The 15,936-nt window shown below is 49.8% G+C and overlaps 1 protein-coding gene across 3 annotated transcripts in view; it reads right to left on the reverse strand.

Moving 5' to 3' along the window:
- Positions 1-14,921, reverse strand: part of LOC130402944 (AT-rich interactive domain-containing protein 3B-like) — a 59,198-nt gene extending 44,277 nt beyond the window's left edge. For all 3 annotated transcript variants that reach the window (XM_056607021.1, XM_056607022.1, XM_056607020.1), the window contains exons 1-2: positions 14,647-14,921; positions 13,068-13,769 (exon numbers count right to left, since the gene is read on the reverse strand). In XM_056607021.1, coding sequence (XP_056462996.1) covers positions 13,068-13,769; positions 14,647-14,682 — 738 coding nt within the window. In that variant the 5' untranslated portion in view covers positions 14,683-14,921. The remainder of the gene's footprint in view (positions 1-13,067; positions 13,770-14,646) is intronic.
- Between the last annotated feature and the right edge of the window lie 1,015 nt (positions 14,922-15,936).

A 15,936-nucleotide genomic window follows, 5' to 3' on the forward strand; every position in this document is an offset into this window, starting at 1 on the left:
CACACTCTGAGTGCAGAAACAGACATAACCTGACGATTGCCGATCGAAAAATCTGATTGAAAGAACAGTTAGGATTACCTAAGTTAAGATAAGATAGGAGGCCAAAAATAAGATAGGAAATGGCCAACAGGTTAGGGACTGCTTCTGTAATAGGAAATTAGTATTTTTCCTATCTTTGAGTCCCTAACTTAAGTTAGTACGAGAAGTTAGGATTTTTTCTGTAATGAGGCCCCTGGAGAACATCTCCCTGGACCCGCAGGGGCCAAGGGGGGCCAGGGGCGGGGCCGGCACGGGGCTCCGCCCACCTTCACCGCTACTGCTGAACTATTAGCATCTCCACGGTAGCCAACTTGGCACGGAGGAGATTAATCTAGTTTAATATGAGCTTGATCTCGTTTTATATAAACCTGTGTTTGTGTTTATGAGTTTGTGTGTTCGTGTGTTAGTGTGTGTGTTTGGTGTTTGGCGGTTGTGTGTGTTTGTGTGTGTGTTTCTGTGTTCGTGTTTAAGTGTGTGTTGGGAGCGTTTGTTTATGGCGTTCTGCTCTAAGCGTCACAACGCTACCATGGATGACTTCATGGTTCAGCTGCTGCTCCTGTAATTAGCTGGAGATGCAGAGCTGGCCTGCGTCAATATTTGCGATGGTAACAGAAATAAGGCTAAATGAGTCTTACTTCTTTTAGACTTAAACCTATTATGTGATTAAATCATTAATGATGTATGACCTCTACTGAAACAACAGTGGAGCTCTAAATACAATGTGAAACATTCCAAAGAAGCCTTTACAGAAGGGGTGCAAAGGTCACACTGCATAGGGAGAACATGATCCATTTCATTTGTCATTTATAAAATAATTAAATGAGAAAACAAGAGGAACACAGATATATTATTGGGGACGATTTGTTATTTCAAAAAAACACTCACACCCTTCCTGATCATCACGCAGATCAAAAGATATGTATACATATATACAAAATATATATCAGGCAAATCATCAGGCTTAAACCCCAAATATCTCTTGAAATACATTACCCCAGACTTGCTGAGGTCCACCCATAGCACACTCAGTTCTCCACTACAATAAAGAGATGAGAAGCACCATGACCAGTCCTTTAGGTGTGTTTATGGATATTATTCAAGATTTCAAGATTCAAGATTCAAGAATCTTGAATAATTTCAAGATGGTTTTATTGTTATATGCACAACAATTACAGAGCAGTCGCTGCTAATGAAATTCTTTAGTCTTGGGCTCCTCCAACAGTGCAATGTAAGAGAACGTAAAGGTATATGAGAAACAAAAGTAGGAATGCTGAGACTTAAATAATCAAAATAAATAAATATAATAATAATAGTAATAATAATAAAAAGTAAGTGGATAAGAGGAAGACAAGTAGAACACAGCAGTCATTCTGTATAGTTTATATATAGTAGAGTACGATACAGTAAGATATTACCGGTACACTGTAACTAATTTGTCACTAATGTGGAATGAAATCTGTCCCTCAACATTCCGCACTTTATCCATTTGTTGTAAAGCCATCACCCTCTCCTTACTGACACACACACACACACACACACACACACACACACACACACACACACACACACACACACACACACACACACACACACACACACACACACACTCCACAATTGGATTTAGTGGTGTTAAAACTTGCCCAACTTAAGTCAGCGTTTAAGTTTAGGACATCACTAAACAAAGTAATGAATTGTTCTTTCTTTCGTTTCAAATGAAGGCCTTAGTTTCAAGGAAACCCGGATGTCCAGCATCGGTCAGAACAATGCTTATCTATTCACGCGATAGCGAGCTTCACTTCAGCTGAAGCCTTGGTTGTGTCTTTGGGAACTGATCTATATCTCCAACTCATCCATGCATCTCTATTCAAGCCACACACAAACCCTTATTCAGATCAGTCCATCGACGGGCGGTTTTCTGATGACATTTATTGAGAGCAGGCCAACTTGAGATGTCTCTGTTTGAGCAGATGGTCAGCTAATCAAGGAAGAAAGGGGGAGGGGAGCCATTCTTAATCTGCAATTAATATTATTGAACCGTTGCTGCCTGCCTTGGGGCTGGACCATTAATTGCATACTATTCCAGATCCGGATATTGGCATTTGCAATTAGCTAATCGTATAAGGTTGCAATTAATTCATCATAATAAAAGAGGGAAAACAGAAATAAATTGGAACACGCATTATTTTTAAGTTAAAAACCAAACTACAAACACAACCCAGGGAATTGCTTTTATTATACTTGTTCTTCAAAAACTTGAGGTGCCACAGAACATCAATTTAATCTATAATTTATCAATCGCCATTAATAATTGCAATCCCAATAGCTGTCTTAATAAACCACAAATGTCCTCTGAGTCACAACCTGAAACACATCGGCTGCTTATTTGAGATATGAGCATCTCTCGCACCGTTGACAGTATGCAAACAGCAGGATTGCTTATTGTGCAGAGAGTCTGATGGGTGACACCTGCCAAGGGGCCTATTCAAATGGTTCCTTATCACCGTGAAGAAGGGAACAATCCGTGCAGCTCAAACACAGCTGATGCTAATAATGTCCATTTATTGCGGGCAAGCGCCCAAATTCCGGCAGGTAGAATTATTTCCCATTCACCGTTTTAATCATTGACTAACATGGCTTTTGGAATTATTGACTGTGGATGACATGGTCCATAGTTCTATTCGCCCTGTGATTGTTTATTTACCCGATCAGCAGAAAGACGACGGGGGTCATAGACATCACAGATCACTACTCTACGTTTCTTACGTTTGTTTGACCTGGTCATAAAAACAACACTATTTCTCAGCCTATTGGTTTACAAAGTGTAATAAAGTATAACTCACCTACAGGCTCAGTGCTAAGCCTTTAACCAAACCAGACATCATTAATTATTGGCAGCGTAGTTGTGCATTGAGATGTAGGTTGGCTATGTCTCCCACAGCGTTACTCATATACCCTGAGTGTTCTCCTGAAGACGGACTGTGAACCAAACCAGCGTCTCTTCAAGCTGCTGATCGCGTCCCACTAACAGGTGACTGCTCGCCTTCTGTTAGCAACTCTTGATTTCAGCTTCATCCAAAACACACGCTACAAAGTTGGCCTATCAGCAGATAAAACACACACGTCCGTCCTCGCAATAACATATTACAGTTCTCTTCAGTCCTTTAATGTAACGCTTATTCAACTAAAGGAGAAGTGAATGTTAACCAACATATCGCATATGACTGCAATATTGGTTCAGGCCTGACTTAGTAATGTGTGCTGGTAAATCTTTTATTCAGCATATTTACACAGAACGCTTTTTGAGAGAGAGAGAGAGAGAGAGAGAGAGAGAGAGAGAGAGAGAGAGAGAGAGAGAGAGAGAGAGAGAGAGAGTGAGAGTGAGAGTGAGAGTGGGAGAGAGAGAGAGAGAGAGAGAGAGAGAGAGAGAGAGAGAAAGAAAATAAGAGAAGAGAAAAGAGAAAGAGAGAGAGAGAGAGAACAAGAACGAGGGAGAGAGAGAGAGAGAGAGTCAGAGACAGAGACAGAGAGAAAACGAGAGAGAGACACACACAAACACACACCCAGACACACAGCCCCAGGTTTGCACTGGGCTCACGTGAGTTTATACTCTGCCCTGACACAGCGGGCCGACCGCGGGGAGGAACCACACAAGACGTTGGCGGGCGCCCAGCAGCCGGCCAGCGGAGGAGAAGCAGAGCTGACGTGCCGGCCCGCTGCAGGGAGAGCAAAGCCTGCAACAAGTCCCTCATTTCCTGTGGTAAGGCCTGGCCCGGTGCCAGCCCGTCAGCTGGGGCTTCACCCCAGGGCCTCTGGCTCACAGCGGGCCACTTAGCACCTGCAGCCTGGGCCGGAGCCAACACACAGGCGGGCCAAGAACGGCGCCAACGGGAGGAGCAAGATCACATCCCTCTCTGTCAGTGTAGTAAAGGTCTCTCTCTCTCTCTCTCTCTCTCTCTCTCTCTCTCTCTCTCTCTCTCTCTCTCTCTCTCCCTCTGTAGTACAGTGTACTAAGGGTAGTAAGTGTAGTAAGTCTCGGTTGTTTTTGTTGTTTTTTCCCACTGTTTGACTCTACTTCAGTGCATCGAGCTATCTATCTCTCTATATAAATCTATCTAACTATATAGTGATATAGGTATCACAATAACAATTCCTATCATTTTTTTCAAAAATAAAGTTGATGCACTTTAGTTCTTGTTTCTAAATGGGATGGGATGTTATACATATGCATATCATTTACATTAGTCAAATAGGCACCTGTAACTTATTAGAATAAGTAATTACTGAGTAAAGTTTACCGACCCCATCCAGATTTCCAAGTTTAATCTTAATGTCCAGGAATCTGTCTGTCCACATGATACTTTAAACAGACATTACACTTTACGTATAGTATATACTACAACACTGGTTCTCCAGGGGATACACAACTCAGCCCTCCCATCCCCCTTTCCTACGAAGAGCATGCCGTGCTCACAGCTAGCTTCCCTGCGCCGCGGCAGCTAGGCTAACCGGTGCCATGTGAAACTGGACCAGGTTGGGCTGCAGCTGCTGAAGGCGTCGGTGGAGGTCTTTGTCTCATCCTGCCGTTGCCCTCCTCTGTTTGCCTTCATAAAAAAGCAGGTGTTGAGATATGCGGACTGGGAGTGGTCGCAGAGGGCCAATGGGGCGCCCCCCCCCCCGTCCCCCCCGTCCCCCTGATCGTATTACAGCAGCCATCAGTAGCCGAGCTTCCATTAGACGTGAGGAAGCCAACCCTCTGGGGGCGCGTCGCAGAGAGGAGCACACACTAATGGAGATTCACCATTTGCATTTAAAAGGTGCGTGCGACGGCCTCTCTTCACGCTCGGAGGATAGGAGGCGCGCGGAGACGCCGTCCGCCGCGGTGTCCAAGATTTGCATCTCGCCGGACCGATAACCATGGCAACTGTAGACACACACGAGACTCGCACAATGACCAGAAGAACCTCGAGCGAACAAAAGCCACGATTCACAAAAGGGAGATGAGAGGGAGACAAGTTGCCGCCGATACATCAAGGTCTGGAGGAACGGTCATGAGGCTCTAGACCGGGGGGTCACCGGAGGTATAGCCCCCCTGAGTGGGGGGAAGCGAAACCCAATCTAACATACAAACGCACACACAACACACGCACAAAACCATACACATTTCAAATGAGTGGCCGTGTACCTAGGTTGGCGTTTGGTTAAAGCGCCACATTAGCTCTGACACGTGACCTCCTGGGCTAAATATACCAGCGGCTCCTCCTCGACACATATCGATACGACTATCAAACCCAAACACAGCGGGGACCTCGTGTCAAGGACAGCCTCTCATCTGGAACACGCAGCACATTGATCCAGGAACTGCCTCAAACCGGCCTTGCTTCGGTTCGAGACAAACCCCCGGCCAGACGGCCCAAAATAGTAATTATCCTGTAATAATACGTAGCGCCTCATCACAGCCGCACACATAGCATTATGTAGATCCTAATGAGGGGGGAGCCGAAACCAGGTGGTTCAAGGACTTCTCTCCTGCGTGTTCACATGCAGACGGACCTCCACACTGACACGGTCAGGGAGACACCAGGATCACGTCAATTTACATCTTCTTGTTGTCCTTCCGGACGTCAGCCTTAAAGCTAAGCTCTATAAAAAGCAGTGGTTTGTGACTGGGAGAGGCACTGGGACCTTGGGGGCAACACGGGTTTGTCATTGTGGAAGGCACTGGAAGCGAGTGGGGAGGACTGGTAATGTGGCCGCAGACGTCTTGTATCGTCTCTGCTGACGACAGCAGATGTTACCTCAGGACAGACAATATAAAAGCAAGACATGTGTGTTCGGACACCCACACACACACACACACAAACAAAACACACACACACACACACACACACACACACACACACACACACACACACACACACACACACACACACACACACACACACACACACACACACACACACACACACACACACACACACTTTAAAAAGACACACTTAAAGCCTTTTTCCTTTATTAGTGTTTTTTACAGCCCCCGTGAAACCGAGTGAAACAAATTAAAGCAGGCCCCTCCCCCCACGGTGGGCCCCGCCCCCTCTCACTGTTTGAAGAGTTAACTCTAATTCCGTCTGGAATGTTTCCTCTGGGTGGGGCAGTGTTGAGACAGACCAATAACCCCCCCACCCCATCCACACCCAAACCACCACCACCACCACCAGCAGCCCCCATTCATCTCTCTACTAAATTCAATACCTCTATTTCTGGCCTGGCAGGAATCTCCCACACCACCCTGTTAGGGGCAGGACAGCAGCCAGGGCAGCCAGAGGTGGGGGGGGGGGGGCAGGGGGTGCTCTGATACACTTCTCACACAGAGGGTGCGATGGCAGATGAGTCAACATTAAGCAGCTCACGGCCGCTTGCGTTGAGCGAGACAGAACTCGTCCCAAAGGCAGGCAGAATTCCGCCTTTCGTTCACGACACCCGGATTCACGGACGGCCCGTGAGAAGTCTCCTGCTCCCGGCGTTCCCTCTGGTCTCCCGGTCGTGTCGAGGAGCCATCGCACTTTCCTTCCTGATTTTCGGTAATCCGTAAAACAGAAGGTTGTCAGACTCTGTGTGACGTGTCTGACGCTCTGACATTGAACCACTTCAAGAGCAGCAGCCTCCAACGAGACTAAATACAATTAGCATGGATCGCTATCAGGGAGATGCATTTGCTTTCTTCTCTGCTGCTGTGACCAGGCTCATATGATCAGCGCTGTTCAGCATGTTATTAACATGTTTCAACAACTCAATGCTGCTCTGACTCACTGAGGATCAACCAAACAAACTCAACCCAAAGCCTGTGGTGAGTGTGACATCTTGAGCTTCCAACCATGTGGAAGAGTGTCCCCATTCTCCCCAGTACACCCAGTATACCCACCTCATGCTTTACAGCCATGTGCTGTGGTTCTAATACCATGGAGCAGCCTGTTCCTTAGTATTCACGGATTGACAGTTATTTTTGAAACTGTGGATTAATTCTTATTTGCGTGCACGTTAATTACTAGTGCCGAAGAGGACTCGCTGAGCCAGACTGAACAATGTGATGTCAAACTGTAGTGAATTAAAAATAAACATCCAATGTTGACCAGTAGAAACCAATGTGTGACACAAACATTCACACACCTACAATTTGTCAAAGCTGAATGGGAGGTGAGGTTTGAAGCCTTATATGGCCTTTATATATATATATATATATATGAACACAAAATGAAAGGTCACAGTGCCACCATTAGAAAACGTTTTTGAGGAAAGTCAAAAGGTCCGCGAGGCAATAAGCTGGAAACACAAATATCAACACGCATGACGACGCTGTGCGGGAAGCATGTGGTAAATATCTCCGTTTAAATAGGTGGCTATGCAAACTCCCCTACCAAACTCCCCATTAGGACATCAGCAGACTTTGAATGTACACAAAGGAAGACACAGAGAAATAGGTCACAGGCTCAATGTTTATGACTCCATTTGTCCTTTTCGAAATATTCACAGATCGATTTGCCTATGTTAATGTCTTCAGCTAATCGCTGCTGTTGGGCAATCCACCAAGAGCGTTACGCAAATACCCTTTCTTCACAGAGCTACTATAAGTAACAGAGCTGGGCGGGATTTCTGCTAAAAATAAATGTGTAATAAGACACCTTTAGCCCGCCTAATCCACACTGAGATCAGGGTTTGCATTTAAGGGAGCATATTTGGAAATGAGGTTAGCCATTAAGTGGCCAGCTCATTAATCACACATGTCATTAGTAACAGCATTTTCCTGTTGCGAGGTCATTAGAGATCGACCCAGGCCCAAGCGGTGAGGGTCAAAAGTACACCCAGCTATACGGACCATGGAGCCCGGCCGCACATTGGAGCGCGTCGCCCTGCGTCAAGATTGGATTACAGCGAACCCCAAACTATGAAGCATTTCGCTGTTCGATTTATGACAGGAGCCACTGTGTCGCAACAACGCAGTAATAATATATACCCTTAAGCCCTTGTTTTTATGTGTTAAAGTAATCGGGGGAATGATCTTGATCATGAATGATCTTAGCGTGTGTATTGGATCAGGACAGGGGGGCTTCGGGAACAAGAAAGTGTCGCACAAATAAATGCCAACCATTAGATGTGTATTCAATGTTCTTTCACTGAGAAAGTCAAACAAGACGTTTATTAGCTCAGCATCAACATCCACTAAATTAACTTCCTCTACAGCGGAAATGTTTGAGCCACATTTTTCAGGACCCCCCCCCCCAACTATAAAACCCTCTTCCACTATCTGCCGATCACATCCAGGATACCGTTCCTCCCCATCTTATATTCTAAATCTTCCGGCCATTCGATCCGCCCTCACACTAATTCCCGGTGAGTCTTGGAGACGCTCTCGTACTGATGACCCTTCCTCCAGATGAACAAGCTACATCTCCCTCTGACCCAACAGGAAGCAGGCCGTTCCTCCAGCACCATTACATCAGCACACCAGGAAGGCCCTGCCGAGTAAACCAATAATCCCAGCTCTAACAGGAAGCAGCACAAACTAACACCATTCAGAACCCACTGACAACTGGCCACTATTGGAGAGCGAGATAGGGGAGGGGGGGAGGGGGGGGAGGGGGGGGAGGGAGGGGCCGGGGAGGGTAACTGTGGAGCATAAAACCAGGGCTACAAACCCGGGTTACGAACCAGGGGCTTCACTGACAACACGTGTGCCCCCCCCCCCCTGCACCCCCCTTCCTCACACGCTGATGACGGATAGAGGCACGTTTATTTCACATGGCCGAGTCAAAATGCACACATGGGCCGATCTGGAGGAGACCGGCTGGCTCTACGATCCACACACTCCACGGACCAGGGAAAGCATTCCACAACGGCCTGTACACACAGACACACACACACACACACACACACACACACACACACACACGCACACACACAGCATCGATCACTGGGTTGAAGCCGTGCAACTCCCCACTTCCTGTTCGATGTGTTGCCGGGGCAACAAATGAATTATTCAACAGCATGAAGCACAACAAACCGGTCGGGAGCTCGCAGCGGCGGCCGCACGGCGAAGCTGAGCGCTGCACGGCCGCCTGCCCGCTCCTCCCCCGCCGCCAAGGCCGCGGAGAGAAGGACGTCCACCGCAGCGACACGCCGCAAGGGAGACTTCCATTTTGCCTAACTGTCTAAGGGCCAGCTTGCACAAAAGGGTCACCTGTAGCACACACACACACACACACACACACACACACACACACACACACACACACACACACACACACACACACACACACACACACACACACACACACACACACACACACACACACACACACACACAGGGGCTGCAGGCCTGATTAAAGCTCCATTAATCACAGAGAGATTATCAGAGGGACGGCAGCCGAAGGGGGTTGGTCATTTAGGGGGGGGGGGGGGAGGATTAAACATGGGGGTCACTTGGCCTGTGTGACCTGCTGTGGCGCAGGCCAGAGCAACAGGGGCCGGAGCAACAAGCGACAGAGCACCCCTCCCCCCTCTCTACGCAACGCCTGTGGCCCCTCGGTGGACAATTATTTACTCTGCTGTTCAGAGTGGAGGTGAACACACACACACTCACACACACAAAATATATATATATAAACATACGTATACATACATACATACATACATACATACATACATACATACATACATGCATGCATGCATGCATGCATGCATGCATACATACATACATACATACATACATACATACATACATACATACATACATACATACATACATACATACATACATACATACATACATACATACATACATACATACATACATGTAACCATGACACCCACACTCACTTCGGCGACCAGCACCTAAATAAGAATAAAACAGAACTGAGAGCCCGCCGCTTAACGGCAGGCCAGGTGATTGTGTGATTTGGTTCTTGTCCCAGGATGTGGATAATAATCTCATTCAGAGGACCCACAGCAGAGTCCTAGACGCTAACCTTCTTATCACTCAATGTACAACGTACAAGTTGTTACATGCGTGGCGCCTCATTATGTTTGTGTAATGTCGCCGATCAAGTAACGCCAGATCTTCGACTGCCGCAGACATTCAGCCGAGGCTCCACAGTTGAGTTTCCCCCGCATTCCACAAACACGTCTTTGAAAGCTTGAGCGTTTAAGTCTGGCAGGAAGTAGAGTGGGTTAACCAAATCGTACAGAGCAGTGAGGCACCGTCAGAGATCTCTGCCTCTTCTTTTAGCACCTAATAAACAAAATGTACAGGTGGCTGCTGTTTTTGGGACCACCAACACCAGTACAGGGTGCTGGTGTTATGGGGACCGGCACCAGTACGGGACCACCAGTACATGGTGCTGGTGCTATGGGGACCACCATCAGTATGGGACCACCACCACCAGTACATGGTACTGGTGCTATGGGACAGTATTATACTGGAGGGTTTGAAAGGGGGGAGGTTATTATACTGAGGACGCTATTATACAGGGGACAGTATTATATAGGGGACGTTATAAATGGGGGGGGGGGCGATAATATAGGGGGGACACTATTTTACGGGGACCAGTATTAGACGGGGGGGTCAGCATTATAAAGGAGACTTTAGAAATGGGGGCAGAGTATTATACGGGGACAGTATTAGACTGGGACAGTATTATACGGGGACAGTATTTTATGGGGGACAGTATTATACGGGGACAGTATTTTATGGGGGACAGTATTATACGGGGGACAGTATTTTATGGGGGACAGTATTATACGGGGGATGGTATTTTATGGGGGAGGCTCGTCTCTGGCCCCTCAGAGACAATGACATCAAAAACAACACTGTTGCCCTGCCTTTACTGCCCCCCCCCCCGGGTGTAACCCGACCAGGCTGAAGAGATGAGCCATCATTAAATACTGCAGAGCTGACATAATGACAGCCCAGATAAAAGGGAGGAAACAAAAAAAGGCCCAGACCAATTCTTGTCCCATAATGCACTAGCCCCCCCAATCCCCCCCCTCCCCTGCCCGCCCCCCCCCCCCCCCCCCCCCCCCCCCCTCTCTGGGCTCAGCCCGCCCCCCCCCCTCATAAAAGACACAGGCCCACCCTGGCTCCGGCCCGGGCCCTACTCTGCTGCTGTGATCTTCCCTCTCGTCACCAAGGCTCACACAAAACACGAGCGCCTCGCGGGACAATGGCCGCAGCGCGTCCTGCCGGCCCCACACCGCTGGACACAACGGCCGCACAATGCAGCCTCATTCAGCGGGCCAAGCTGCTGATCCCGCCACGTTCCAGAGAGCAGGGCCACACCTCCACGGGCTGACAGCTCATAGCAGCTCCCAGAGACCAGAGGCCCCCTGATACACAGCGCGTATCAAACCCAGCAGATATCAAACCCAGCAAGACCCGACCGCTATCAGAGAGGCTCCCCCCCCGATCACCGCTGCTATGAGGTCTACTAAACCCTCCCACCCATCATTACAAGCCTCACAAAGGACCTAATTGTACCATAATTAGTATTTCTACTACTGCTATCCCCGCCAGCACTCTGCATTCTGAGACATCTCCCTGCCAGCGCCACAGAGCGGCACCGTGGGCTAAATATACTCCGGGCTCAAGAGGCACTGCTGAAAGACATTTGCCTTTAAATAGACGGCAATAAAGTGCTAGCACATGATAGCGCCGTTCGCACACATACTACACACCTTCTGACACGGCGCAGTCGTGTTCCACCTCGGGCTGTTTATACCCCCGGCCCCATGGGGGAGAGGCGGGCACGACGCCCGGACAGAGGCAAGGACAGAGCCGGAGGAGGAGCGACATTAAAGGGTTCAATCCAAATGTTTCAAATGATCAACATTACAGGGGTCAGCTGATGCTCTCTCTCTCTCTCTCACCTCGACCTGCTGCTTCCCTGCCGCTGCGTGGCTACACACTGCAGTCAGAGACTTGGCTCCGACGGAGCATTCCTGCGTACTGTTACAGTGAGGCAATATTTACCTTCTAGTGAAAGTACACTTGGCAGACATCCGAAACACTGGAGGGTGTAAAGCGGCCGCTACTGTGCTGGGGCCCCTCCTCCTCGGGCCCCGGAGAGCGGCCCCGTGCCGGCCCCGCCACCGCCAGCCTCCCAGCGGCAGTCCTGCTTTGACTGAACCCGCTAGTTGGACCGGGGCCAAAGCCGAGACGGAGCGACGCTCACACACACACACACACACACACGGAGAGAGAGAGGAGAGAGAGAGAGAGAGAGAGAGAGAGAGAGAGAGAGAGAGAGAGAGAGAGAGAGAGAGAGAGAGAGAGAGAGAGAGAGAGAGAGAGAGAGAGAGAGAGAGAGAAGAGAAGAGAAAGAGAAAAAGAAAGATCCGAAAGAGTGGAGGAGAGAGAGCAGAGGAAGAGGAGAGCGAGAGCAGAGGAGAGAAGAAGAGAGGAGAGAGCCGCTCAGAGCGCCTGGCCCGCTGCCAGGTACCACTTAAAGGAGTTTTTTTTGGGCGAGGGGCGGTCAGAGAGCCACTGACATCTGAAGGGTCTCCCAGAGACAGAGCTGGAGGAGGTGGGCACACGGCGGCGGGATTAGACCGGTTCCCCGGGGGGTGGGGGGGGGAACACACAGCTGGAGCGCGGAAATTGAACCGGCGTTTAGCTCTCCTTCTCCAGGCGTCACTAAACCACTCAGCGCTCGCTCTGCGCTCTGAGGGGAGCCGCGGCTCCCGTAAGAACGCTACGACACACTGACTGAGTCATCGCTACACATGTCAGGGGAGTACCGCTGACTCAGTCGGCGTGTTGCCTTACTGATGAGCGACTCACCGACCGGTGACTCACAGGGGAGGGGGGGGGGGGTGTAACCTGTCACCTGTCACCTATTCTCTCTGAGCGGAGCTGCTGAGAGAATGGCTTCAGGAACACAGAGCCGACCGGGTCCAGCGCCGCTAACACGGAGCTAACGAGGAGCTAACCGGTGGTCAGAGGGGGGTCGCATAGGCGGCGGCGGCGTGCTAGCGCTCACCTGTTTGAACTGCTCGTCGTAGCTCCAGTCCGCCTGCCCGTTGGGGGAGGGGGCCGAGTGCGGCCCCACGGGGGAGAGGCTCTCGTCGGGCTCCTGCTTCACCCGCACGGGGGGCGATGCCGGCCTCTGGGGGGGGGGCACGGCGGGGTAGCTGACGAAGGGCCGCACGGGGGGCAGGCTCCGCACGGCGCTCTGCTGCAGCGCCAGCGTCTGCTTGCGGAGGAACTCCAGGCCGCTGGCGCCGCGTGCCCCCGCCTCCTCCCCCTCCTCCTCCTCCTCCTCGCTGATCTCGTCCGCCTCCATCATCTCCTCCTCCTCGTCCTCCTCCATGGAGTCCCGCCCCCGCTCCTCCTCGTCCTCGCGCTCCGAGTCCACGCTGCTCTGGTTGGACACCCGGGGCGGCGGGGCCCCCACCCCGAGGGGCAGGGCCCCCGACAGGGCGCCCCCCTTGCCCATGAAGCCGGCCCCCGACGCGCGGGCGGCGGCCAGGATGGCCTGCTGCGCGGCGACCTGCTGGGCGTACATGATGTGCGCCTCGCGGAGACGCCTCTCCTTGCGCTCCATCTCCAGCCGGGCCTGCTGCTGCCGCTGCAGCTGCTCCATGACCGCCTCCAGCTTCATGCCGCCAGTGGAGCCCCCCTGGGGGTACGAGCCCCCCTGGGAGTAGACGCTCGCTACACTGGCCTCCTGAGACATGCTGGGCTGCGGGACAGAAAGGGAAGACGGACATGTGTCACATGAACAAACATAATTCATTTGACCTTTGGTAAGGTGCGTTATACAATTCCAGGCATTGAATTGGAGCCGTGCCAGAAATATATAAACAGAAATATATAACCAAACCGCAACGCACGACTGTGGACATTAAAGGACTGCAGCGGGTTTAATATCAGACAATATGAATAAATATGGTGCATACATTACATACAAGCATAATATCCTATCATTAGAAACCCCTTACAAATACTGACATTAAAACGGTAATACACGTTAAACTGGAAACAATACAGCAGCAACGGGAAGCCAGGGTTTCAATGTAACTCAATGTAAGCCCATAAACGGTGACACTCGCAGCACAATGCAAAAAGTTTTTTTTACGTTTGTGTCTATCATAAGGGGGAAAAAACATACTTGCCAAACTGGTGTCCTATCGCGAAAAAAAACAGACAGTGTTTCACATAACGATCCAACTAAACACAGAATGAGGGCTAAATAGTTTACAGTAAACATATAGACGACATGCATTAGGTCCACAGATTGGCCTGATTGTGTCATGGAGCAGGAGGATCACCAGACCCAGGCTGAGGGACAACCGGACCCAGGCTGAGAGACCACCGGAGCCGGGCTGACAGACCATGCACCAGATCCGGGCTCAGAGACCCTCAGACCCGGGCTGAGAGACCACCGGACCCGGGCTCAGAGACCCCCGGACCCGGGCTGAGAGACCACCAGATCCAGGCTCAGAGACCCTCAGACCCGGGCTGAGAGACCACCGGACCCTGGCCGAAAGACCCCCGGAGCCGGGCTGAGAGACCACCGCGGCGGAGGAGAGGAGCTGCTCAGCGGGGAGACAACTCACCATTTGTGCCTTGCTGCTACTGGAATTGTCCACCATCCCTCCTTCCTTGCTTCTCCTCTTCCCTCGTTGCTGGCACGCTTTCAATCACTAGTAAACACACGGAGGAAATGTGCACGCACAGGAGATTTCAACGTCGGAGCGGCGACAACGTCCACTGGTGCCTTTTAAATACTCTTGATCCCAATGCGTTTACTCCTTTAATATAAAAAAGGGCCGACTGGAAAATGGCCCGATCTCATAACTAGAAAAGCGTAGAGGTAACTCCCTTGACTCGCTTTTCCTCCCCTTCAATTCCTCCCCTCCTGAGCGCCCAGCCGCGTTAGGGCCCGCCCAGGGACGCAACAGGTCCGCGGCGCAGCGCTCCGAGGGCCCGCCCAGGGCCTGCGCTCCGAGGGCCGTGAAACTCCACAAAATGCACATTACCTCCCTTCCCGCAGGTTTCAAATGTTTAATTCAACCATCAAAAAATCCGTTTTAATTTCCCCCAATGACATACCTATTCAAGAACCAGCGTTGAAAACTATTTCGTTATTTTTTTTATTGATGTTGTGGAAGGTGAGTTAGCTGGTGAGACAGGTGAGATATTGCATGTAATTATCATCGAATATAGCTGAAACGACGGAACTTAATTTGATCCTGATTTGCAATTAAACGGAATTAAATCGTTGCAGCCCAACGTATTGTAGTTACACTACGCCACCTAGCGGGGAGTTAATGCATATACACGGTGTGCACAAAAGCCGTTATCAACATTTACTCTACTCATCATTAACCTTTTTCTTTGAGGAAGAGCTGAATGTCCTGGAGAATGGAAGTCATTAAAATAAAGCTCATGGTTTAGATAATATTTTATTCAGTGAAGTAAAATAAAAGTTATGATACAAAAATTAATAGTAATAAGTAGTGTGATATTAGGTTAAAGTAACAATTTCAAGTTATTGTTTCCAGCACTCAGTAACACAGACATTTTTGCAAAGTAAATGACCAGACTGGTAGACAGATGTAGCAATAAAGTAGACAGACGTTAACTATATAATGATCTCTGCTTTTCGTCAAGTCCAGTGAAGACAGAGAGAACACGCAGAGCGCCGCAGACAGAGAGGTGTCCCTCAGAGGTCGTTTTCTCAAACATATACGGCGCGTTCATCACCACTCACAGAGACCCATGGTGAAAGAGACTTTCTAAAATGTACACTTCAGCTCAGCATCGATCACCCCTGCAGCGAGTTGGCCTTTTCATCTGCCTCTCGGGTCGTCTGGTCCAGGCATTTGTTAGCAGGCAGCAAGCCA

This window comes from Gadus chalcogrammus, chromosome 14 (assembly GCF_026213295.1).
Source record: "Gadus chalcogrammus isolate NIFS_2021 chromosome 14, NIFS_Gcha_1.0, whole genome shotgun sequence".
NCBI classification, from domain to species: domain Eukaryota; kingdom Metazoa; phylum Chordata; class Actinopteri; order Gadiformes; family Gadidae; genus Gadus; species Gadus chalcogrammus.